Raw genomic sequence first — 25688 nt, forward strand, 5'->3', positions numbered from 1 at the left:
TTCCGCAATATCCGTGGGTCCTCGAGGCGCCGTGTCGGAGCCAGAGGGGGTTTCGACGGCGGATGTCGGTGTCCCATGGGAGTCTGAGTCCGCGTCAGACTTACCCTAGGTACCTTCTCTTGGGATTTCTCGACTTTCCTCTTCCACCCAGCCAGCCCCTCGTGCACCGCTGACTGCAGCAACGGCACCGATGGCTGCAGCAACGGCGGCCCTTCTTCTCTCTCGCACATATTCTCCTTCTCCTTCTCTTTCTCTCTCTCTCTCTCTCTCTCTCTTGACTGTCTGGCTTGCCTGTCACGAGTCCAAGACGTACGGCGTCTGTAGCCGGGAAGCAGAGATAGCAGTCGTCTCGGATAACCCGCAGGGCGCTCCTTTATTCACGGCATATCGATTAATGACTCAAAACCCTGCAGCTTCTCCGTTGGTGGACGATCTGGCAAGTCCTTCTTCTGTCTCTTTGCTAATTTCTCAAGACGGGAGAAGAAAGAAAATCATATCCCTTCCTGTACCATCTCTTCGTTCTTCTTCTTTCTCCTTAATTAACATTTCAATCAGTTCTTACATTGCAAATGATAATTTCTCGAAATTTATTCCACATAGAAATTGGTATAGGATTTATTGATCTGTTGTTGTTTTTTAACACAATTTCATGGCGGTTAGCTTTACATTTAATTTTTTCTAGCGTTGATGTTTCTATTTTCTAAATTTGATTTCATTTCAGGGGTAAACAATAAATCGTTGTTTTATATTTGAGATTTAACACATAGGTATATTATCGTTTTGAAAGCTAAACTCGTTATTGGAAAAGATAAAATCGGTATTGCGTTGAAACGAGAATACCGATGGACGAGCGATTCTAGGCAAGGGTTTAAGCCGCAATATGCAGTTATCCGTCGGTTCATATACGTTTAGACAGTCTCATAATAATATATCTGTTTAACATTACTTGCGAACCTGATTCTACTTCTAACAACGACCCGAGATTACTACTTGTATCTTCAAAAGTTTATTTCTGTTTTTTTTTTCTTTCTTTCTTAGGTTTGTTTCCTTTCGAAGCTACTTTTTCCACCCTTCTGCATTTACTAGACCATCTTGAAAATGGTCTTCTTCGTCTAAGCACATTACGTTTCCTTCTTGTAAAGCTACCTACTTTATGCTTAGGTGTATAGGTATATTCGTCTAGTACGCTTGGGTTACCTTAAAGATGATAGCCAATCTCCTTACCTTTACGATTATTGTTTGCTAGGATCGTCTCCTAGCTCACCAGCCAAATTGTTTACTATGTTTACGATATATCGAGTATTTTCTTGTATAATGTTGCATGCTAACGTCAAAAGTATATTTAACACCTGACATTTAACTATAAAACTCTTCGAAATGATGGATTTTTCTTGATTTGTTAACGATAAAATTTTTATTTATTGATTAGAACTTTCCTCAAATTTTTAATTAGTCCAGTTGCTTTTAAAAGACTATTTTTATAATTAATTTCTAATAAAGCAACCATACGAAGATACGTACTAAGACTACGTGTCACGAATTTGACGGCTGACATGGTTCGAAGGGTGCTTCAGTAAGTAGTCTTCTTGGTGTCCTTGTCTTTTGAAATATTCAAATTCAACTTCCTCCTTCCATTCGTGTGCAAGTCATTGTTTCTAGCTTGACGGTTAATGCATATCATCGATAATCGAATTTACCATATCATTCGTGGCATGGAAGAAATGAAAAAGGCGGTGTATTGTAATCCTCTATAATTATACTAACAATAACAAGTTTTCGGTAATAAGATGAAATGAAATTTGAAAAATATAATTATACGAAATTTTTTAATGTTATACAATAAGAAATTCGTTGAATAAAATAAGTTGGTAGGATAGTAACATATATTCTTGTTTGCTCGAAACGAAGGCGCTTGACACCTTTCGAAATTGTGAACTCGAAGTAGCAAGCAATCCTCAAAGTGGCAAGTTCGTGAAGTAAATTGGCCAGAGTTGGCTCTTTACACTCTGAGGAGTAAAAGGACAGGGCGCGTGGGTGGTTTGATAAGGGTGAGGAAAGAAAAGAGATAGGACGAGGGTGAAAAAGAAGGAGGGGGAGGAAAATGAGCAACGAGAGGAAACGAGGGAAGTGGAAAACGGCAAGTAACAAACGACTCGTTGGCCACGTGGACAGAGCGGTGATTTTTTAAGTTTAATTTTGCGGTCCCATGTGACAAACGACTGTAACTATGGCGTCATGGGCGTCACTATATATATATATATATACCTATATACGTTATATACCGTGAGAGAATATATTTTGTGGCTACGAACATCACACCCTCACCGTTTTATCTTTCGACTATGCGCATGTATGCCCCTTTCTCCTTTAAATTATAAAGTTCAACGAATTTGTTGTCTTTGTCATTCGTTCATTTTCGAATCATTTTATATTCTTTTCTCTTGATTTTTTGTGGTTGTGATTTCATTATTGACTATAAACATATAGTTAATTCTGTATTGCATATCATAATTGTATTTTAAAAAGTGTATTATTTATTTGTTTCATTGTCTTTGGTTGTTGTTATTTAACTTTGTACCAGGTCATTTTTCTTTGCAACATATAACAGATTTCATTTCTTACACGGTGATAATATGCAAATGCAATGGAATTAATGGTTGTTTGTTTTTCTGCAGGGGACGAAGAGTGGGATGATGCCAACGAACAGAATGTCCTGGAGGCGTCTGAACAGGATAACGAAACTGCTCCGATTAAACGTAAGTGTTATTTCATATTTTTCTGCTAATAGACTTGTATAAATACTATGTTTTTTCAATTATTATTTATGATACTAGATATTTTTCATTTTAAATATTTTATCTCTTTTTCATTTATTTATTTAAAGAGAAGTTTCTATTTTAAAAATTATTATTTTAATTTTTATACTTTGTCACATTGAAATAATTAAATATACAAACGTAAATATATTTTATTTGCGTTATTTTGATATTTTAGCCGAGGATGAAGACGAGGAAGAAGAAGAAGAATTACAACGAGCTTTTAGTCGACATTCCGAAGGTGAGTCAACCTTGAATAATTTCCATATACTCTCTCTCTTTCTCTCTTTTTTTAAATGACAATTGTGTCAAACATTAGAGTAGAGAAAACTACTATAAGAAGAAATTCGTATGACGGTCACAAATTTCGAGGTATTTCGATGAATAATGAAAAGAGATTCGGTGGAATAGTTCGTAGAGGCGATATCTTTTTCGGTGCATTCGGGTGCATTACTTTTATCAGTACTCAAGGGACAAGCAGCTGAGTTCAAGCTACGGCAATACAACAATGCGTTGGGACGCATCGTGTCATTGTTCGAAGGTGCTCAGGAATTGCAATCTCACTATAGATTTTATGAATATGGAATCCTTTGTCCCATAGGATGGGGCATAGCAAGGTATATGAAGAGCCTAACATAAACGTTCTTACTCGTCGATATGTTTCTTTTCATGGCTATACAAACTCTAAATCTATTTCAATAGTTCTTCAATTATTTAAATAATCGTTCGATCATTTATCAATTATTTATGAAATATTATCAGAACGACAAAATTGAAACACATGTTTTTAGTAATTTTAAGAAACACTGTGAAAATATCTTTGTAATGTTATATTTTGTGCGATAAAGTATAGATAACCCTCCTATAACACGGTAGATACGTTCCTAGAAAATGCCGTGTTGTGTGACACCGTGTTGTATGAGACTTTTGTTTTCAGATCATGGAGATGAAAAGAAATACTTTCCGCAACACTGTATTTTTAAGACGGCAAGCCTCCCGTTGTAGGAAGATTTCCCGCAATTTATGAATCATGTTATAGCGAAACTGTGTTATAAGATACCGCGCTGTAGGAGGGCAACCTGTATTATATTTTTAGTAAAAAATAATTTTTAAAATGTACAACTTTTATTTAAAATTGTCGATATTATTAAGGAATATCTGTTTTTTTTCCACTTAGTTTCTTTTTCCATCGAATAGAGAGTAAAAAGTCTGGAAAGATTCTGTTCCTCTTTTAGAGTAGGTAGGTAGGTAGGTAGGTAGGTATCTACTACTTTCCTTCCACGAGTAGAAGCTGGATCTTTTATCCGTCCCTCTAGCAACGCGGCTCGATTATTATTTCAAGTTACCTTTCGCCAAGTGTACTTGCACGCGCTTTATACTCGAAGGTAAAGCGGGCTCGGAGAAGGCTCGGAACGAGGTTGGATCCCCGAGGAGAGCACTACTTCCCATGGGAGATGCCTCGTCTATCTGCTCACCTGAAAACATCAAGCTATCTTCTTTCCTTCCTTCCTTCCTTCCTTCCTTCCTCCCTTCTTCCTTTCTTTCTTTCCTTCCTTCCTTCCTTCCTATCTTCATATCTTTCTTCTTATCTTATTTTTTTCCTATCTTCTTTCTTCCTAACAGTTCATGTACTAACGCTCCTTATTACGTCGGTATAAAAAAAAGTTTATGTAATGAAACCTCATCAAACTTTGTCTACAAGTTTTTTTCTTTTTTTTTTTTTTCAAAAAGTACTAAAGCCTAAATGTCTACCTAAACTAAAGAAAGATTTTATTACATTGGAAAATGTCTTTATCAAATTTTTAATAACTATATGTACTTATTTTTTATAACCCTTAATCTCTTTTTTTCCCCTTTTTCTCGAGTTGGGACAATTTTTGTATTAATGAAAAATAATCTTTTCTATTTCTTCGATGACATTTGAAAATTGATTAATTTTCATTTACCCTTATAAAAAAAAAAATCCTTTCAATTTTCTATACACATATTAATTAATGAAGAAAATAATAGAGCTTTCTATTTCTCTAAATTCCATAGCTATATATCGTGAAAGCCAAAGCACGTGCGTTCCTATCATTCCAGGAATGCACGACGGTGTTGGTAAGACGCTTCCGACACTCGGTAATCCAATAACGTGCGGTTTTGGCACGACATGAAATGCGTTAATCCCTTTAGCCTCCATTATTTGTCTAATCACTTAACGATAATTAATGTCGCGTTCGAATTTATTTTCCACATTTCATTTTTTTTTCTTTTTTTTTTTTAAATCTATATTTACAATATTATTATATCAAAATACCGATTGTATCCCCTAATTATTTATTTGTTCGTTATTTTAATAAAAAATGACTATTTAAACGTACGTAAGACAAAAAAAAAAGCTTTAAAAGACGTCGAGTTATTTTACATTCGCAATCGCGTTTAGGTGCGAAATATCGGAACAAACAAAAACTACCATCCAGGGATATACCTTTGCCACTTGAGTTCCTCTGCTATTTTACTCGTGTTGAAGAAAAAAGAATTACATCGCGAGACGATTGTTCTTCGTGTCATTATTTCGCTTTTGTCGATATCGAGAAGATCGAGAAAAAGAGAAAAAAATAGAGAGATAGAGAGAGAGAGAGAGAGAGAACAAAATACAATGCACGTGAAAATGATCGACAGTGTTAACTACATAAGAGAAAGATAGACGGACTATTTAATGTCTGTAATAATAATGAAAAAAAAAAAAAACACAAAAAAAAATAAACAGAAAAAAAGAGAAAGAGATGAGTAAAAGAAAAGGTGATGATCGCTTGGGATTGCTAATGAGCCCAAACAAGCTCGCACCAACTGGAAATAAACGTTTGCATAGAGAAAGATCGTGATCGAGATCGAAAAGAGATAGAGAGAGAAAGAGAGATACAGAAAAAGTGTGTGTGTGTGTGTGTCCATTTATGTGTATGTATGTATATACATGTATATCTCCGATGTTTTATATTATCATCCGGGGAATATTGGCTTCGTTTCAATCCCGTGGGTTAATGCCTTAGTGCAAACATTGTGAAGAGAACGAAGCCGAAAGTGAGGGAATGGATTGGTTAGAGAGTGGCTGGTTGGATATGTAGAAAGAAAAAAAGAGATATAACGAAGAAGGGATGAAGGAGTGCATCGATGTTTATCCTCTACAACTCGGTGAGCTTCGATTGTTCGGAAAATCAGCAAAATGTACCTTGTAATCGTCTTTTCCTTTTGTTTGCTTTTTTTCTTTCTTTTTCTCTCTCTCTCTCTCTCTCTCGCTCTCTTTTCATTTTTTGTCATATTCTATGAAGCGCATTTAAGAATGAATCTTATTTCATAAACGTGTCTGTATTATTATGATTATATTGACGTTTCTTTGATCGTAATTTGCTGAAATAAAAAATTGAAATTTCAATAAACAATTTAATTTGAGATATTTTAATACGAGATAATATGTGTGATTTTTTTTTCTTTCTTTAATAAATATTGAAAAATTTCTCATATTTTAAGGATTTGTCTTAATTATTTTTGAATATTATTAATGGATTCTTAATTATTGTTTTCTTTGTTAAATCGGAAAATTTGTAGTCATCGGAATTATTGATTTCCAAGTTGGTGATGGATTTTAACGATTATTTATTAAAAAAAAGTTCGTAAAATTCTTCAAAATTGTTCGTTGGATAAACGAAATGTTACCAAGCTGGTCTCGTGACAGATTGAAATCTCTGACATTAAGAAAATGGGGGATCTCGACTCCCAACGGGAAAAGGCTGGAAAGCCCTCTGACTCCGATGGTGGGTGACGGAGAACGAGAACTCGTAGAGAAGGTGAGATTATACATTGCTCGACAGCTCGGAATATCTTTCTCTTGTAAATCATCTTGTTTCTCGCTCTAATTACAATAATTGCTTCGATTTTCAAAAGATCAACTTTTTTTTCTTTTATAAAGACTTTCCTCAATCTCTTATCCAAGGACATTTTCAACGAATTTGAAAGAACTAGTTTTACGAAGGAACATTACTATATATATTCGTTTTTATTTTATTCATTTTTTGTGACTATACATCATAGTTACTTGAAATATTTCACATTTTGCCTTCATAACAAATTAACATCCGGTTAACGAAAGAGTAAAGATACAGGAAGTGAAAAAGTTGCGTGAGTTTCCGGAAGCTGGAAAGCCCTGTAGTACGGTGGCACATTCAAAGGGGGTGGGAAAGAGGATAGATAGAGAAAAAGAGAGAGAGAGAGAGAGAGAGAGAGGGAGGAAGCAGCGTTAGAGAGAACTAGTAGGGGTGGGTATATTATGGGGAATGCCAGAGGAATCCCGAGGGAACAAGAGTAGAGCCCAGCGCGCATGCGTCGAGCTGATTAGTCCCTTCCTCTTTCCCTCTTCATTCCCCTCACTCTTATTCACTCGGTCTCCCTCCCTCCCTCTCTCCCTCCCTCTCTATATTTTTCTCTGTTTCTCTCTCTTGCTGGCGCGTTCCCGTGTGCTGGTAGCACCAGAGGAGTACGTGGATTCCCTCGGGATCTGGCCCCGCAGCCTCTTCGCGCCCTCCTATCCTTCTGCTTTCTTCCTCCCCCCTCTTTCTCCCTTCTCTCTCTCTATCTGCCTATCTATCTGCCTGTCTATCTATCTCTCTCTCTCTCTCTCTTTCTTCCATTTTATTTCTTCGTCTTTATCTTTCTGTGACTCTTAACTCGTTTGTTTCTTTCATATTTTTTGTTGTCTCCATTCTTCTTCTATTTACTAAGAATGCTTTTTAGTTAATCAAGAATTTGTTGAGAATTAATTTGTCATTTTTACTTACGAAAATATTAAAGAAAAGAAGAAAAAGAAGAAGAAGAAAATAATCGTTTCTTTTGATCGTTAAGTTTGGAATTGAAGTAACGGAAGAAGAGAGTCGTCTTCCAAGGAAGAAAAGCAGCGTCGTTTCGCAAACGACTCTTGATCAAGAGCAAGGAAAACGGCTTTAGGTCGAGCACTAGCGGTGCTAGTGGTGGGTTCTGATGGTGTTGGTGTTGGTGTTGGTGCTGGTGCTAGTCTTGCTAGTGGTAGAGTGTAGAGAGAAGAGGTGAAGAGAGGAGACGAGAGAGGAGAGGCACTTTCTCGGTGCGACTGTACTCGCCGATATAAGGGTGTCCCAGGTGACGAGCTGCCTCGGGCCGTGCCACGGCTCTACGTATCCCTTGGGACCGACTCTCGGTGTTTCCCTCATCCCCCTGTTCTCTTTCTCTCTCTCTCTCTCTCTCTCTTTCTCTCTTTCACTATCCCATCCTTACTTGCTCTCTCCTTATCCCTAGTATACACGTACACATACAATGTCATCTTTCGTCTTCTACATAGAAATATCGAAGAACGTGGGTGTTTTCTATGTATAAATGTGCAACTGTATGCGTCTATGAGAGGACACAAGGATGCGCTATTACACGCGAACGCGTGATTACACGTAGAAACGTTGAGAAAGCCGGGCAGTAACGTTGTGAGCTTTCTCTCTCTCTCTCTCTCTCTCTCTCTCTTTCTCTCTCTCTCCATCTCTAACACTCACTTACTCGGCACAGAATAGATACACCGACTAGCGAGAAACGCACACAGAGAAATTATGACATGGTCTCGGGTGACTAGACCTTCTCGTTCCATCATTATAAACTCACTCTCTCGGCACTGCCATTCCCCGCTCGTACGTAATACGATTGTACTCCGACGCGATAAACTCGTGTGCAGCTGCACCTGCGTACGATTCGACCAAGAGCAAAGATTCTACGTTTTCACGAACAGTTTTCTGTAGCCTTTTTTTCTCTTCTCTTCTCTTTTTCCGTGCTTTACTTCTTGTTTTGCTTTTTTTCTATTTTATTCTCATCTTGTACATTTTGTTGTTTCCTCTAGTGTCATTTTGTATAATTTTTTTTTTTTATAACAAAAATATATTTCGTATGTAAAATTGAAAGGGCCAACTATGTTTGAATACTTCGATAAATGTTTTTTTTTTGACGATAGAGCTGTTATGTGTTGTTTTGAAAGTATCCTCCTATATTTATTTGAAAGCTTTAGAAAAAGTGGTAGAAAAGTGGTGGGGCAATATCACCTGTTATGCTTGGTGCAGAGAAAGGGAAAGATCTTTAACGAATTTTCAAGCGATGTAAGACTTGAGAGAATCGCTAATAACTTGTCGTACTTGAAACTCTCTCTCTCTCTCTCTCTCTCTATCTCTATCTCTTTTTTACTTTTTTATCTCTAGTGCCAACACCTGTGTCCCCTAACTCTTTAACATTCGCTATAAAACTTGTGAATTTCTTTAGATAAAGTAGCATCAAAACGTTTTCGTTGATAAAAATAAAATATCGCGCGTAACATGTTTGAGACAAAAGTTTCATGTTCATATTTTTATTTTACATTTCTAAGAGACCGATCGATAAGCTCATTTTACTTGGGTGGCACATAAAGAGAACGATAGTAAAATTTATTGTCATTGGAGGTGGTAATATAGTGTTGCGAAATAAAGAATTGTATTCTCGCGGTCACAAAAGATGTCTTTGCAATATAGGTTGTCGTATCGAAACGTCAGAGTCAACGTTCTAGTACCTTGGGACTGGACAATGCAACCCAACTTAACTTTCGAGCTAGTACAATATAGATACATAAATATTACTTATTTCGCATTAACTTTATGCTAATTTTTATCTTCTTGAATGGGAACGCTATGTTCACGTAGTTATTTCGTATAAAACAAAAATCTCTCTTTGTGTGTGATATTCTTATTTTAATAGATGGGAAGAAAAAATTCGACTAAAAAGGGGATTGTCAAGAAAGGAAGGAAAATATTCTCTAATAAGGGAGGAATAAGGGTTTTTGGGGGTGGGTGGGATAGGAATGGATCGAAGTAAGCCAGCGACGAACGATGTCCATCATGCGCGAAGGGTCAAAGGGAGTCACTAGCCGGACCGCTAGCCGGACGGCAAAATTTATGCTGGGCTCTTAACGGTAAAGCCGCATGCGTTCGTCAAGGGTCCGTGGCTCGCGTTTGCCCTTTCGTCTAGCCAAGCGACGTCAAAAGCTGCGTTAGCGCAATAATTTTGAGTTGCCGAGTGTACTAATTCCTCGGTTAACTATCTCCGTGTGGAGAGCTTATAGCCTCGTATCCGCAATGTTTACGACACGCAGGTGTGTGCACCCCTTTATAGTTGATCCCACGAGTTTGAACCGCGAATTCGAGCGATATATCAACGCGAATTCTACCGACTTTTACCGAGTCTTTCCGAACATAGCACAATGGTCTTCAAAAAATTATCTCTATCTAATATCATATATATATATATTCTAATTCGTTAGGGTTTGGTTTTTTTTTTCTTTTCATATTGCATTGGCATATTGAATTTGAAGTTGCATTGCAAGCGTAATCGCACCTGGTATAAATTTGTTTGAATTATAATAGACTATTTAGATACTATTAAAAATGAATGTATATGCTGCGGTAGACATAAAGAATGATGCATTTGGCATAAAGAGGTCAATTTCGACGGAGTTTCTGGCAGGAGTTCGAAAAGTCGTCGCTAGCAAACGGTTCGGTGGCACTGCGAGGAGATGTCCCAGCAGGGACATCCGACCAAATTAATTCCTACGGAGACCGTACTGTGTCTCTTTCTCTCTCCTTGTGCTCGCGCGCGCGTACGTGTGTGTATTATATATATACATATATATAGATACATAGATATACTAGTAGAGACATATATATATATATCGACCACGAGACCGATCCTTGGCGGCAAAGTACAAGGAACAGCCATCTTTCTCGGAAAGAAATTAAACTTTTCCCGTGGGTATAGTCTCTTTCTTTCTTTCTCTCTTTCTTTTTTCTTCTTCTTCTTCTACCCTTCTTCCTTTTTCTTTCTTTTTCTTCTATGAGAGACTCGCAAAGGTGTAGGTTGGGCAGTTCGAAAGATATCGAGGTCCTAGGACCTTACAGGATTCCGAAGGGTGGTTCTCTAGCTTGCCTATTGCTGTTGTTTGTGGTTCTCTCTTGGGACAGACCTACCCTTAACAGCGAGATGTGTCGATGACACTCTACAGGGTGTTCGGGATAATACTATTCTTTTCAATTCTAGTCAAATTTCTTTCTCCTACTTAAATTGTTCTCTGAGTCAGTAGAAAAGTAATAAAAGTATCAACCATCGATCATTTGATATTTCAGTAATAAATAAAACCTATTGAAAAATAGACAATTTGTGTAAAAATCTTCCTTTTGAGACATTAAAGCTAAAGTTCTTTGTTTATACAGATGAAAGTAATTAGAAATTATTAAAGGCTGTTTCCACTGGTAATCGTGAAATGTCTACAACTCTATCATCAGAATAATTCATACAAATACTACCCTATATGTCTTTATTATTTCTGAACGATTTGTGCTACAACCTAAAGATTTTCTAGTCTGAATAATCGTAAAAGAGCAAAGCTTGTTAAACTTGAGATATGAAAAGATGGAAAATAGGGTCGAGAGTATCAATTAAAAGCTCGTCAGCATGGCTGAATTTGGGTGTTTTAATCGAATAGAGGATTAATTACGTGTATAATTCAATTCTGTCATATTGATTATACCTTATAAAGCTACTATTAAAATACGATTGAAATAGATTTGATATTTCGATAATATCTTATCTAATCTTGTTAAAAGTAACACCTTGTCCTTTTGATCTTTAAAAAGAGCGTTTATTATAGCCATTTAGTAGAATTTGATTAACGATATATTTGCGTGTATTTAAAAAGATAGTCAAGATTATATGGATCATCATCGTTAGGATGTCAAATCGTCGATGTTATCTGTTACTAAAGTATCATCTTTTCGATGATATATTAAACATAATTCGGGTTCGACGTAATGAAGAAATGGATACTACTAATAAACGTAATAAAACATATTTTATATTCAGATAACATTTTGCGAATCAACATTATCGAATTTATGCATAGATAGTCTAGGTATCATAAAACGAATCAATAATTATGTAAATATTTGTTGATTTGTGAAATTGAATTATGGAATTTTTTTCTGAATGAAATATTTCGAAGTAGAATTTAGTCCTAGATTGTCTCCATTTAACAATGAAAAATTCCAATGAATACGAAGAAAGGTATAAGCCAAAAAATGCAAACTTGAATTTCAACGAAATGAGATCCACTGCGTTAAAGTTCTCTAGGGATTATAGAATGCTTCACGAAATGCCCTCGTTGCTTTACGGCTTTCCGTCAAAATATTTCCTTGTTTTTACGAATTATTTTACGATTACTACTTTGAACTCCTCTAAGAATAGGAATACGATCGTAAATTCATTAACTCGCGAATATTGCCAATGTCAAAATGATCCAACGAGTAACTTTCTAAATAAGTTTTCATGGTCGAACGATTATACGGTTACACAAAGGTTACAAGATTTTCGATGTAATCTCCAATCTAGATCGTGCGTATGAGAATCGCTGACCATATCCCAAGAGACTACTGGAAGCGATGGGATTATTTCATAGCGATATTTTCTGGGAGATAACTTTCACGAGAGAGGACTCGTTCAAATGTGTCATCATAAAATCACGACAAAAAACTAACGAATTCGTTAAGAAGATAAATCTAAAAAAAAAGTCAATAACAACGAATTAATTTTGATATTTTATCGCGTGAAAAAGTCTAAATATATTTACTGATGGAATATCAATAGTTTAAAATGCGCATAAAAATGATGAATTAATTAAGATTACAACTAACGATTGTATGAAGTATCGTTGAGGAAGATGAAATCGTGGATAAAGAAACGAGTTGAGCACCAGCTCGTATGAGAATCGCTGTCGAGTTCCCGTGGGACTACTGGGAGCAGTGGGAAGCCTCTGTACCCGTGCTGGGGCTATACTCGGCCTCGCTGTGGAGAGGGGATTCCCCAAGGAGGTAATTACCCTCCCTTCAGCCACCCAACCACCCACAAGCCATCGCAACTTCAACTCCTGCTGGAGTTACATGCTAATACAAAACCAAAACCGGTTCCCTGACAGCTTCACCATGAACGTCGAATTCCCAAAATTCATATAACTATGTCTCTCTTTCTTTCTTCTTCTTCTTTATGGGAACTCGTCACATAGATATATCCAATAATATCAGCGAAAAGTCGACTTTATGGTAGAATCGATAATCCCATTCTCGAGCAAAAGTACCCATCGAGATATCTTCAATTTCATAAGCACCAATTTTTCTTGGAATATGAACTTATTGTTAGAAAAATGCTATACTCTACTTGTTTTTTCCCTCGTTGGCGCATGATAAATACACACCGGTGTTGCGCGAACGAAATCAAAAAGAAATTGATAGTAGATGAGTGGTTTAGAAATTAACTCGAAATGAAATTCTTCTTTCGGCGTAGATTTTCGGCATGAACGGCAAACTGATTACCACCGATGCCCCGAGCGTGGCCTTGGAACTCCCAAAAGTCATACTCGTAAAAAAAGACTATTGCACACCGTGGACTTCCGAGGTTATTTATACGAGTTATCTCTTCTCTGAAACCACGAACTATGCGGCTGCAATGTTACCAGAGGTGACTTACGAGCAATGATAATTCCACAAGCAGCTTTTGAGTGCCAACTTTAAAATATTATTTTATATATTATAGTGTTTGATCAGAGCTTTGTATTTTATCTTTTCATTCTTTTCTAATCGTTTAGAAATCGTAGGGGGATATTTCTTCTGTACGTTCGATAAAATTGTTAAAAAAAAAAATATCGATCGTATATCAATGTGACTATCACCGTCTCAAGCCTTGTACTTGTTTTCCCCACAAACTTGTGTTTAAAGTTGTGCGAATTCCTTTGGGAAATTTGAATTTTGGCCGCTTTTCCTCAACGCGAGGTCCAAGGTGAGGTTCTCTGGTCTCCGATGTATAGGAATGGGCTATGGGAGCCAATATCACTCGGGTATGGCTCCCATGAGATTTTCTACGCTCTTTTCCATCCTTTCTCGTATTATACGCTTTCGCGTATACTAACGCTACAACGAAGTCATGGTGAACCATGGATAAAAACGAAACAAACCTATTCGATTTCATTCGTTTTGTTCGATCGTTCCAAATCCCATGAAATTTCAATGTTAAGTCCCATTAAAAAAAATGTCTGCAGTACATTACAGTTGTGTTACAGACATTTGTGTTACAAATGTCTGCATACAGTTTCATTTGTAATATTCTAACATATGTTTTTGTATATGTTGCAGATTATTTACAAGACGGTAGACCATCGTCCGTGCAGGGTCCAGATCTGGAAAATCAGAACAGCCTCGACAGCGGTGAGTTTGTATTATTTCTTTGACCATACAAAATATACATTTAGATAATCAAAATCGATCGATTATTAAGCGAAATACAAAAATGTTAATTAATTAATTAATACATCATATATACAATCTAATTTTTTTGAAATTTCAAGTAAATTCTCAAGGAATTTGAGATTGATTCAAAAGTAATTCGATTATCGCGAAGTAACACTGAGATTCGGTGGTGTTTGAAGCGAGTAAAGTCGACTAACGTCCCGGTTAGGCGAATAAGCCGAATACTAGTCGACGACTAAAGGGGTGAAGGAGGGCTGAGGAGGGTTCGATTCGGAGGCTGAGGGGTTTGACTTGGGCACTGGCTAGCTGGCTAGCTAGGCTACCTAACGTACTCCTGGGAAGACATAAATGTGTCCCTTTAGTGCCAGTTTCCGTCCTGCGTACTGACCACTGTAAAGGACTTAAACGCACTTTACATTCGTCCTTAAGATCGTATTTTAAAAATAAGAAAGACTTCGTTTTTACTCGAAATTTCATTTTTCTCCTATGGTCAAGCGACGATCATATTTCCAAGTTTATATCTACTAGATAGTTAATCATAGTTCAATTATTCCGGAAAACTCCTTTCATTATATATCTTAATATATATAAATTACGTGTCACGTTGTTTGTCCTCAATGGACTCCTAAACTTCTGAATCGATTTTAATAAAATTTTACACACTGTGTACAGTTTCATCCAACTTGAAAGATAGGATAGTATATATCTCAATTTATAATCGCAATATTATTTTGTTGCGAATTATTTGTTTATTAACAAAGAGTCATGATAATCTTTGTTAGTTCGATAAGATTCTAACAGATGGCGGTATAAGGTAATTCGTTGACTTAAAGACGTGTGCATCGGACTGATTGTGAGCCACAGCAACGCGTGGCGGGGCTCCCCTAGTATATATATATGTTTGACCACAAAAATAGAAATAAAAACCAACGTGTTTTGTTGTAAGAAGATATACAAAGAGAATGTTTTAGTTAGTATACTGGTTAAAGTTAGTACGAAGGGAGTACATTTAATGCTGGTTACCAGACGATTGCACATGCAGGGGCAGTTTGTTCTTAGAGATACGCAGGCTGAGCTTGTCGGACGAGCAAACACTTAATTAACCCTTCAAGCTTGTTTCCTGTCTCTGTCTTTACCTTAATCTTTCTCTCTTTCTCTACATTCCCTCCCTCCCTCTATTTCTGTCTTTCTATGTCTCTAGTCTTCTCTTTCACAACGAAGTAGTACTTTGGCTAGGTTTCTCACGAAGGCACTTGCAAACTCCCTTTAAGATTCACAGAGAGTTATAGTTAACATAGAGTCGTCCAAACGTGTTTCGTTTCTTGAAGGCATCTTGGGGAAAATTTTCTATTCCCAAGTTACTTTATATTTTCGTCGGAGAATATATGGATTTATCTTGAAATTTTTCTTAATATGTCCATTTATTGTGTGTTATATCTTTTATTTAATTTATCAATCTTTTAGAAAAAAGAACAAGAGACAAGTTTTTAGAAAAGGATCCTTGTTCAAATGTTATCTCTTCACGATAAGATCCATCCTTTTCCATGGACCTTTCGGATCATTAAGACAATAGGGTGACCTTCGACTCTCGCATTTATCGTAGCTCATAGACGTATCAGGAAGAAGCAGTTTCGATCTAAAATCAGCTCGAAGAACGATGCAAGCGAAGGTCCCGATGGGCTTTCTCGGATTCGCGAAGATCCCAATCTCTTAGGCGGGTCGCATCTTTTTGGTTCCAGTCAGTCAGTCACTCGATCTCTTTCTCTCTCTCTCTCTCTCTCTCCCTCTCCCTCTCCATTTATACCCCCGAGACCCATTGCAACTTTAAGCACCTCGCATTACGGGCATTCGACTCGTTTTTCTCTTTTCGGAGATTGCCCGAAGCTGTTGTTCCCTTCTTTCTTCTTCTTAATTTAACCCCCCCCTCCCTTTTTTCTTTTCTTTCTTGCCTGTGTCACCTAAATTACCAACTTCCAATAAAGATACACCTATACTTGTTTATCTTTCTTTTTCGTATAGATTTTCAACTAATTTGATTAATAATCGTTAATGTTTTCAGGATAAATTGATATATGCTTTCTATTTCTAAATACCATTATTACCATTATTATTACATATTCTCCCATTCTGTATGGTTCCAGGCAATGTATTACTGTCTCGGTTGACACGTTGAAAATTTAACTCGAGTCCGTCTTTGGACATCCAGAAAGCTCCGACCTCATCATTCATTATTCGAATGGACCAGTCTAACTCTTGTGTAGACAGACCCTATGTGTATGGGTACAATAAATAGAATCGATCGAATAACTACGGATGTTTAATATAGACGATAAAAAATACATTTCTCTATATATTATTAAGTATATTTAACAAATTCACATTAAATCTTACACGTAACTTCATATTGGATATTTTGATATTATTATTTATTATTAACACGTGACAATTTTGATTACTGATATCGATAAAATCAAAAAATAATGTTAGTTCGTTCGTATAAATCTAAAATAGCTAACAGAGGAGAATGATCCCTGTATATGTGTCCAAAGGATGAGATGAAATTCAGTGAATGGTCATTCGCATCGGAGTTGGCGATAATTAGCGAGGACGGACGTGGACATGGACGAGCACTTTAAATGTCCGCCAGGCATCTCTCCGTGTTATTATTATTTAATAATCTTCCCACATTGCTATACTGTAGGAAATTCTCACTCATTATTATATCCAGTTAAAGTTACTCCTACCTTTATCTTACTTTTGCTTTTATCATTGTTATATATTTGCATTTACATTTCACGATGTAATTCAACTTTTATACTTTGATTTGTTTATCTATGAAAAAAGATCATTTGAATGTTAATATTAGTTGATTAAACAAAATCATATATATATGTTATATAAATATTTAAATGACTTGTATTTACCCAACGACGAAGAAAAGTTCTCTGCCTTACCGACTGTCGATGGAACCGATTTAACTTTTTAATTTGATTTTCTTCCACTGTGCGTCGCGTTGTCGGTAAGAAAGGAATTTATTAATTTTAAAATTACTATTTAATTCACGTCTCATAAATCTTTTACATTTCTATTTTAATTATTCTGTAAACAAAATTTGTATCATACATGTTTATAATTACTTATAAATAAAAGTATAACAGCTAATTATCCCCTGTGGATGGGGGTTAGAATACATCCACAGTATCCTCTGCTTATCGTAAAACGCGATTAATAGGGGTTGAGCGTTGGCTTGATAATCTAAACTTGTAAAAAACAACTTGTTATGGAAATTTCAGAAAACAAAGTTAAATTGATTCATTGATACGAATTCTTGAAAGAAATTGAGACCCAGTCTTACTTGTAATGTCAATGGATAGATGGAATTATTTGTTAGAAGCATAATTAAATAATAGGATAGAAAAAGAAGACACTAGATAAAAGAAAAAGAAATAGAAACGAGGATCTGTCACACCTGTAAAGATAAAAATTCAAGCAGTATCTTCTTCCTTTTTTTTTTTATTTCTCGTTGAAGGTGGAAGGAGAAGGGTTGTACGGGCGCCTTTACACCCCCTTACAATACCTCGGCGTACATTACATACAAGCCGGTTATTTCTCCAGGGAGTTTTCTCACGTGAATACCGCGAGAGAGCACGCACATTTGCGCTTGCGATCTCGCACGTACGTGTGCGTACACACGAGAGAATAATCTTACTGTGATGGTGTGTTGTATATACGTAGGTATGAGTTCTTGAAGAAAAGCTAGCTGCGAGTAGTGGGGGGTAAGGGATAGGTGGGAGTTGAGAAAAGGAGGGTTGGAAGAGTGGGGTTGGTAGCGAAAAACGACGTCGAGGTGCTACTGTGCGCTTTCTTTCCTTCCCCTTCTCCTTCCCCCCTCCCCATCCCTTCTCTTTTCTTTTATTTTCTTTTCCTTTCTTTTCTTTCCTTGTCTTTCTTTTTCTCTCACGGCACCCATGGGAATTTAGGTGAAAACTTTACCCAGGCCGCCTCCGAAGAATTCTTACACAGAAAGAAAGAAAGAAAGAAAGAAAGAAAGAAAGAAGGAAAGAAAGAAAGAAAAAGAAAGTTTTACCGAAGAGCGGCCAGTGCGCCAGCAGCTCGACGATTCCGCGTTATCGTTGGCTTTTCGACGTTGTATCTTATCGTTTCGTTTACCCGTGAAAATGTAAAGAAATTGAAGGAAAATGTTCGAAGAAAAATCATTTAGATCCTCTCATTCGATTTTACTCTCTGGTGAATTTCGAAAGCGCTGAAAGGCTATCGTTAACGATCACTAACTATGTTTCGCTATAACCATCCTACTGGACACATAGTACCATTAAATTAATCCTAGCCAAGCTGAGTGCTCGGTAATCATCATTACCCTTCTCTTCTCTCGACCCTCCCATCCCACTTGGATTATGTTTTCCACTGTACTTGGGTGTTTCGACGTTCATTGACCAACACGCTCATTACGTATATCTCAAATTCTATGTATGCTTCTGTTTTATAGCATTGATGGAATATTCAAGAGAGAGAGAGAGAGAGAGAGATAAATAGACTTAGAAACATATACACAGGTTCCTATATATTTGGACAATATAATGTAGATTTAGTTCAATCATACGAATTATAATTGGAGAATGAAATATCCTTGAAAAAAAGTAATTACTTTTAATTGAAATAATCTTTTTTTATTTCTTTTTTCCTTTTTTATGGATCTCAACATTCGTGACTGAAATGATTTTGTAGATTTTGCTTTAGGTTCAGTAAGAATCGGTAGGATATTAAGAAATGACGACGTAAGATAGAACCGGCTGAGAGAATATACATTTCAGGTGTGGCAGGTTGTTTTCTTTTTTTTTTGAAACGCGTTATGCAAAACGAACGAGCGGTTCCTTTTCACTCATTCGCTTGCTCACTGTGCTTTGTGACATATACGAGTGAGTAACCGTATCAACCGTATATCGTCTCGTACAAATGTGTTTGAAGAAAACCTTGTCCCAGTTTTTCGAACCTCTCTCTCCCTCTCTCAATCTATCTATCTATTTATCTATCTCTCTTTTTCTCTCTTTACGTTTGAGATTTTATTATATTTTTGTTTCTGTAATCGTTCAACCGAATTCATCATGTTTCATTTTTAAAAAAGATATTTGTGTTATCCTCGTATTATTTTGCTTACCTTCATCCATTTTGATATATTAGTTGTCTCGTGTGTTGCGAATACGCATCATCGAAGGAGAAGCCTCTTCTCGGTGTCATCATCGTCCAGAGATAGATACATAAGACCGCGAGACGTTATACCGCGCGTAAACGAAATACAAAACGGAGTTAAGGCCAGTCGGATGGACGTACCGTGCACAGGAATGTCCTATGTGATAAAATCTGCCGACCTACACCTTGTCTCCTTCAGAAGACCGACACGCCGACGTGTTCCTACTCCTTCTTCTTCTTCTTCTTCTTCTTCTTCTTCTTCTTCTTCTTCTTATTTCTCTTCTCGAGGATTCTCCTCTCGCGGAAAACACCACCTTCTGAACCCTACTCCTGCTTTCCTTTCCTATTTCTTTTCTTTCATCTTTATTATATTGAAACTTGATCGATAGATCGATAGATTCAATCAGATTGAACATCATCTTAATTTATTTTCTCGGTGATTTTGGAATACTTTTCTTGAGATTTTATAGGTTAATAGTTGCAATTACAAGTCTAGTAATTTTTGCGTATCAATCTATCTATCTGTCGTCATTTCAATATAATTTTTTAATTTAAAAGAATATATATATATATATGTAGAGAGAGAGAGAGACAAAATGAAGTAAGAAGTAGTCGATAAATCGTTGTAATGTAAGAGCCACTTAAGGATCGACTAGCTTCCATTGAAATTCCATCGAGTTAATGCTCAGATTACTCCGAAGGATGCTTAAACGTTTAAAGCTTTGGCTATAGTTAGAACGTATCTCTCACAAGTACTTCGCATAACACGAAGGATATATATCCTTTACTATTATCGTGGAACAAACCGCAGATCTCAATGCCGATCCTTTCTCTTCATAGAAAATTACGAAGTATAGGAACAACAACGTTCTCCATCCTTCTTCTTCTTCTTCTTGTTCTTCTTCTTCTTCCATTCTTCCTTTTCAAACTTTTCTAACGGACTACTAACATTTAGAAAATTTTCTTTCGTAATATCGAAGTATAGATTAAAACGTATCCAATTAATAAATTTGCTTAAGGATAAGATCAAAACGGTAGATGATTTTCTCAACGTCATTTCGTATCTGCATTTGAAATTCTTACGAGTATTATTATCGATGCTGACTCTACACATTTTTATTCGATTATAATATAGGTAAATACCATGGTATATCATGTGAGTATGCTAATAGAAAATATGAAAATATTACAAATAAAGATATGCGAATGTAGCGCCAAACTTTCTTCCGAAGATCGGCTATTGAAATAAAGAAAGAAAGTAGTCAGGGAATATGTATGCTTGGAAGGCAAAGACCCCTTAAGGATATTCTTGGTGATGGTGGTGTTGGTGGTGGTGGTGGTGGTGCGAGCCGTTTAATTGCTAGCTCTTAAGCAATTGCGGTTTGAGGGCAGTTGAGACAAGGATCGAAGCAATTTGCCCTTTGGTGGAAGGAGAAGATGCGACCTCAGGATCGCGGTGAGCTCACACTCCTGGTAACTGGCGTGTCCTTCTCTCTTGGAGAAACGTTGATGCAGGCTCTTGAAATCTCTTCTTCTTCTTCTTAGTTTTCTTTTTCTTTTTTTTTTCTTTATCTTTCCTATAGAAACTATCGTCTTTCTCTTTCTCTCTGTTCATCGAGAATACGCGTACGCATTATGCGCCCTCGCCCACGTGTCGACCGCAAAGAAACGCTTACGGCTAATTGAATTCGCGTTACGTTGAGAAAACTCCGTTTTGCGGCCTTATTGCAGACCAACCATACGTGTACAATGTATTACGTACATCTATTCCTACGTATTCGAAATCGATCGTAAACGTGCCAAACACCATGAATATTTAAAAACTTAGGCACGTTCAATTTCTATTATTTTTATTGGATATCAATATTTCGGGACACTTAACTTTTTATATTCAAAATAAAATATCTCGATCTTTATAATTATAGAGAATGAAGTTATAATATTCTTTTTAAAAAAAATAATATAATATCAAAACTCATCGTCGAGAGGAGAAGAAAGCTTCTCGTTCTCTCGTTTTGTTTTGGCAAAAGCCATTGGGATGATGGATAAGGAGTCGATTCGAAGCGATGTATCGAAACAAGACAACAGTAGGGACGATTTTCTTAAGGTTCATTCACAATGTTATTTTAAATTGAAAACGATTGAACGATCATATTTGTTGAAAATTCAAATCATATTATTAGTTTGAAAAATGGACCGATCTTATCCGTCGAACAAATAAACAATCATTGAATCTTTGACTTTATCGATCATATTTTTTTCATTTTTTTTTTTTTTTAAGCAAGTATGGATGAACATTAAATTTCTTCGACCAAACGATACCTAAAAATAAGACAAACAAGATTCGCAAGGTTGACATTGGCTTAGGGTGAAACTACTTTAAACGAATGAAATAGATCGATCACTGTCTTGTATTATTTTTTTCTATATCATGTTGTAGAAGTTAACGGTTGGTATAGATCCATAACTTGATAAGAAAATAAATACCTTGGGATCCAATTAAAATGCAAGAACATAGAAAGAAAACATACAAATGTCTTTCTATCGTTTTCTCTTGTATGACTGTTGGACAAGAAGACATTCGTAAGGTTTACTTGGATATGTCTAATTCCTGTTGTTAGTTAGTAGAAACGAAGTTTCTCCTGGATTTCTCTGATCTCCTCGGAGAAACAAAATAGACGAGGAAACAAAGGTGGTTAAGTATAAAGCATAGGCCGAAACGAGACCTCTGGGTGCTATAGTCAAGACCCATGGGGTCCATGCTGGAAAAACTCAGCTGTGTTAACTGTTACAGTAGAGAAACGAACGACTCCCCTTTCTCTAAATGGAACCCACACTAATTTTTCTTTCTCTCTTCTTTCTCTCTCCATATATTCGTTTGTATATATATATATATATATATACACGCGATCAGAGACATACTAACACTATAAAAAATTGGTCGAGTACATTTTGAAGATAAATTATTTCCAAGCAACTCTTCTGTAACACGATACATTGTTAACATAATTTCTACATAACACAGAATACCATTTGCATAATTTATATTACTTCTTGGTTTCTCGTATGGTGATATAAATAAATCGCTATAAATGAGAGGCTTGTCCGATTATAGAAAAATAAGATAGGTAGATCCAACAAAAACAAAAAAACAAAAAAGTGTTTCATAAGTTCACTGGATCGAAATGAATCGAGACAAATATTTTCATAAGAAAGCTACGGTAGCTGAAATTTGTGTGTATGTATATATATATATATATATATATATATATATATATATATATATATGTGTGTGTGTGTGTGTGTGTGTGTGTATGTGTGTAATGTCGAGGCAATGGAATTTGAAAAGAGAGTGCAAAGAAGCACAGTCGGTTAGAATAGAGGAAGCCACAGGGAAAGTCCAGGGGACCAACAATCGGAAAACAGCGTTGTTGGTGGTCGGCTTTAGCTGGTAGGAAGAACGGAGTCGCGAAAGTGCCGTTCGAGGATTCCTATTTCCCACGATCCCATGGCTGCCATACGAGCTCCGCAATACTCCGTCTTTCTCTGCACTGCGGTAATCATAATTACACCTGCGGGTGTCTTCTTATCGCACTCACTTCGCTCGATCCCGTGGTCCATGCTTTTCCTATCCTTCGAGAATCCTCTCAGTTCTCTTCTCTTCTCTTTCTTCTCTTCTCTTCTCTTCTCTTCTCTTCTCTTCTCTTCTTATTCGCGTTCTCAGACGAGATAGATAGAGACGTCCTTGAAAGAAATGTACCAACGAGAAACGTTCGCCACGGAAATTGGTTTTTCCTACGACTAGAATGAGTTATTCTTTTGGGAATCGAAAAGTTTATTTGCTTTTTTGTTATTTTAGTCAAAGAAATTTAAACAAAAGGTTCGATCAATAATCATTGGAACAATTGACTTAATTTATTAATATATAATATGAGAAAAAATTAGTAGACTTTTCCCACTCTTTCTCTCTCACTATTCGTATATAACTTATTCGAATAGATAGAAATAATTATTATAGATTCCATCTCTTAATCGATAAAATCGATAGATCGATCATCTCAATCAGGAATATCCAGTGCATGGAAACCAATTAAGATTCTTGGAGATGCGATAATTTCGTTTGCGGCAAGGTAATAATGTGAGACCGAGGAAATGGTCAGAGCAAAGGGTCGTCTAACACACACACACACACACACACACACATAGAGATCGATTCGCAGGTAGGAGAGAGAAGCCACAGGAGCTTTCGCTGGGTGGTTAGCCAGAGGCAAGGCAATGTCGTGCTGCCCCGGATGCTTCCTAGTCGTCGAGAATCGCTCCTGGCGACCGCGTAGTAGGGGTATAATGCATTGAATTAGACGCAAATGCACCCTGGGCACCAATTGGACGCTCTTTCAGTTCTACCCATTCCATTTATCCCAAGAGAGTAGAAACACCATCGCCTGTTCTTCCTGGATACACACCTCTATCCTCTATCTCTTTCTAGAAAGTCAAGATACTCTTGGTTCGGACATCGGCCTTCCTTTTCTACAATATTATGCTAAAATTCTCGTAAACAAGACCGGACACAACCCATAATGGCAAAGTACTTAACATTTAAGTACAGAACCGACATAGATTTCTTTCTAAAATCGATCAAATTATTTAATCATTTAACCCCTTGACATACAATGACGAGTCAAACTCGTCAAGAGCTTTTTTCGGCATAGGCGTGCAGTTGACAATTAGATTACATAGTTGCTTCACTCGTGTGTCGATTCTTGTTTGTTTATAACGTTCAAGATGGCCCATATATTCCATACAGTAGAGAACTATTAAATTATTATTTTGTAATTTTATTTAGATGTTCCTTGTTTAATATAAATCTGATTAATAATAATTCAAATTTCAAATTAAAATGTACTATTTATCAGCTATCACGTAATTGTTTTCAGATGAGCGAAATTAAATAGTATTTTTCAGTTGCATCAAGTTTCATTTAATTTGTATGCTAAGGGGTTATTAAACTAATACGGGGTACATTTTAGTCAAACCTATGACGTATTTAAAATAAATTAGATTTTAATGATTCTTCATTTTTTTTTTAAATTGAAGGAACTTGTAGGAATTTTTGTCGTCAGAAGAAAATTACTCACGAATGAGTAATTATCCAAGTAAGAAACTAGAAAAAGAAATAGTAAAACTATTTAGACGATAGGGAAGAGGGTGAGAGATCGATGAATCCGGCGGATGTTCTAAAGTTTCCAGGAAGGGTACAACCGATCGTTTGGTTTCGCTCCATTTCGTACGTTTAGTGACGCATTTCGAAGAACGCATATCGGATGTCCCACGAGCGGTAACTCACAATGGACTGTGCGAAGACAAAAATCAGAACCGCCCTTTCTTCGTGCCCCTCTCGAGGCCACCCCTTTTGCTCGATGATTCCATTCCGTATGTTAGAGGAAGGAGAAAGAGAGAGAGAGAGAGAGAGAGAGAGAGAGAGAGAGAAAGAAAGAGAGAGAGAAAAGGAGCCGGTTCACGATTTAATATAATATAGAATGGATATCCTGTCCGTGGAGAACCGATGGAGCCTACTGTGTCTCCTTTATATAGCAGGCATTAGGTGGTACACGTAACCCGATATAACAGGGGTATAAAACAAAGTATGAACCCAAGGCACACACCGTGATCGGTACCAAAATCCTAAGGGCACATCTTTGTCCTTTCTTGAAACCTTCGAGGTATATTCTCTAAGGATCGGCTTCGAAAACGTGGATGAGATTTCAATTACTTTTATCAAGATTATCTTGAAAAAGGAAATATATTTATATATATATATAAATGTATTCGTAAATGTATTCGTTTTATTTTTTATTTTTTTAAAATAAATTTTACTTTTTGCATCAAATCTATAATAGAAATATTTTCTCTTATGTAACATATATTTTTTTTCTCGGGATAAATCTAAAGAGTTCGATACGATTATCGTGAGAGAATCGACTATAGTGATTATATTTGAATCGGCATAGTATACTTTGGACCCTAGTGTCCTACGGGGGCGGTTTATTGTGGGACGCCCTTTGTACGAGCTTCTATAATCCGTGACAAGATGATTGGGGTATCTGGTTACGTTCTTACAGGTGAATACGATTCGTGGGTTAAACGTCGAAAAAACATCTACATTATTATGTTGTTTTCTTTTTGCTGCAATTAGGTACCGCTTTTTTTTTTTTAATTTTTTTTTTTTTATACTAAAGAACAGATCAAATTCATCCGCATTCTAAGTTCTGTCATTCAAAATTTTCGATGAATAGAATTGGACACG

The 25688-nt window shown here is 36.5% G+C and overlaps 1 protein-coding gene across 1 annotated transcript in view; it reads left to right on the forward strand.

Annotated features, from left to right (window-relative positions):
* L (zinc finger protein Lobe) overlaps positions 1 to 25688 on the forward strand; it is a 51799-nt gene that overhangs the window by 5493 nt on the left and 20618 nt on the right. Inside the window, 3 exon segments of the mRNA XM_015323812.2 lie at positions 2676 to 2756; positions 2995 to 3057; positions 14063 to 14134. Of these exon segments, the coding sequence (XP_015179298.2) occupies positions 2676 to 2756; positions 2995 to 3057; positions 14063 to 14134 (216 nt within the window).

This window comes from Polistes dominula, unplaced genomic scaffold (genome assembly GCF_049000335.1).
Source record: "Polistes dominula isolate Pdom_NZ unplaced genomic scaffold, Pdom_raw_medaka contig_73, whole genome shotgun sequence".
Classification (NCBI taxonomy): domain Eukaryota; kingdom Metazoa; phylum Arthropoda; class Insecta; order Hymenoptera; family Vespidae; genus Polistes; species Polistes dominula.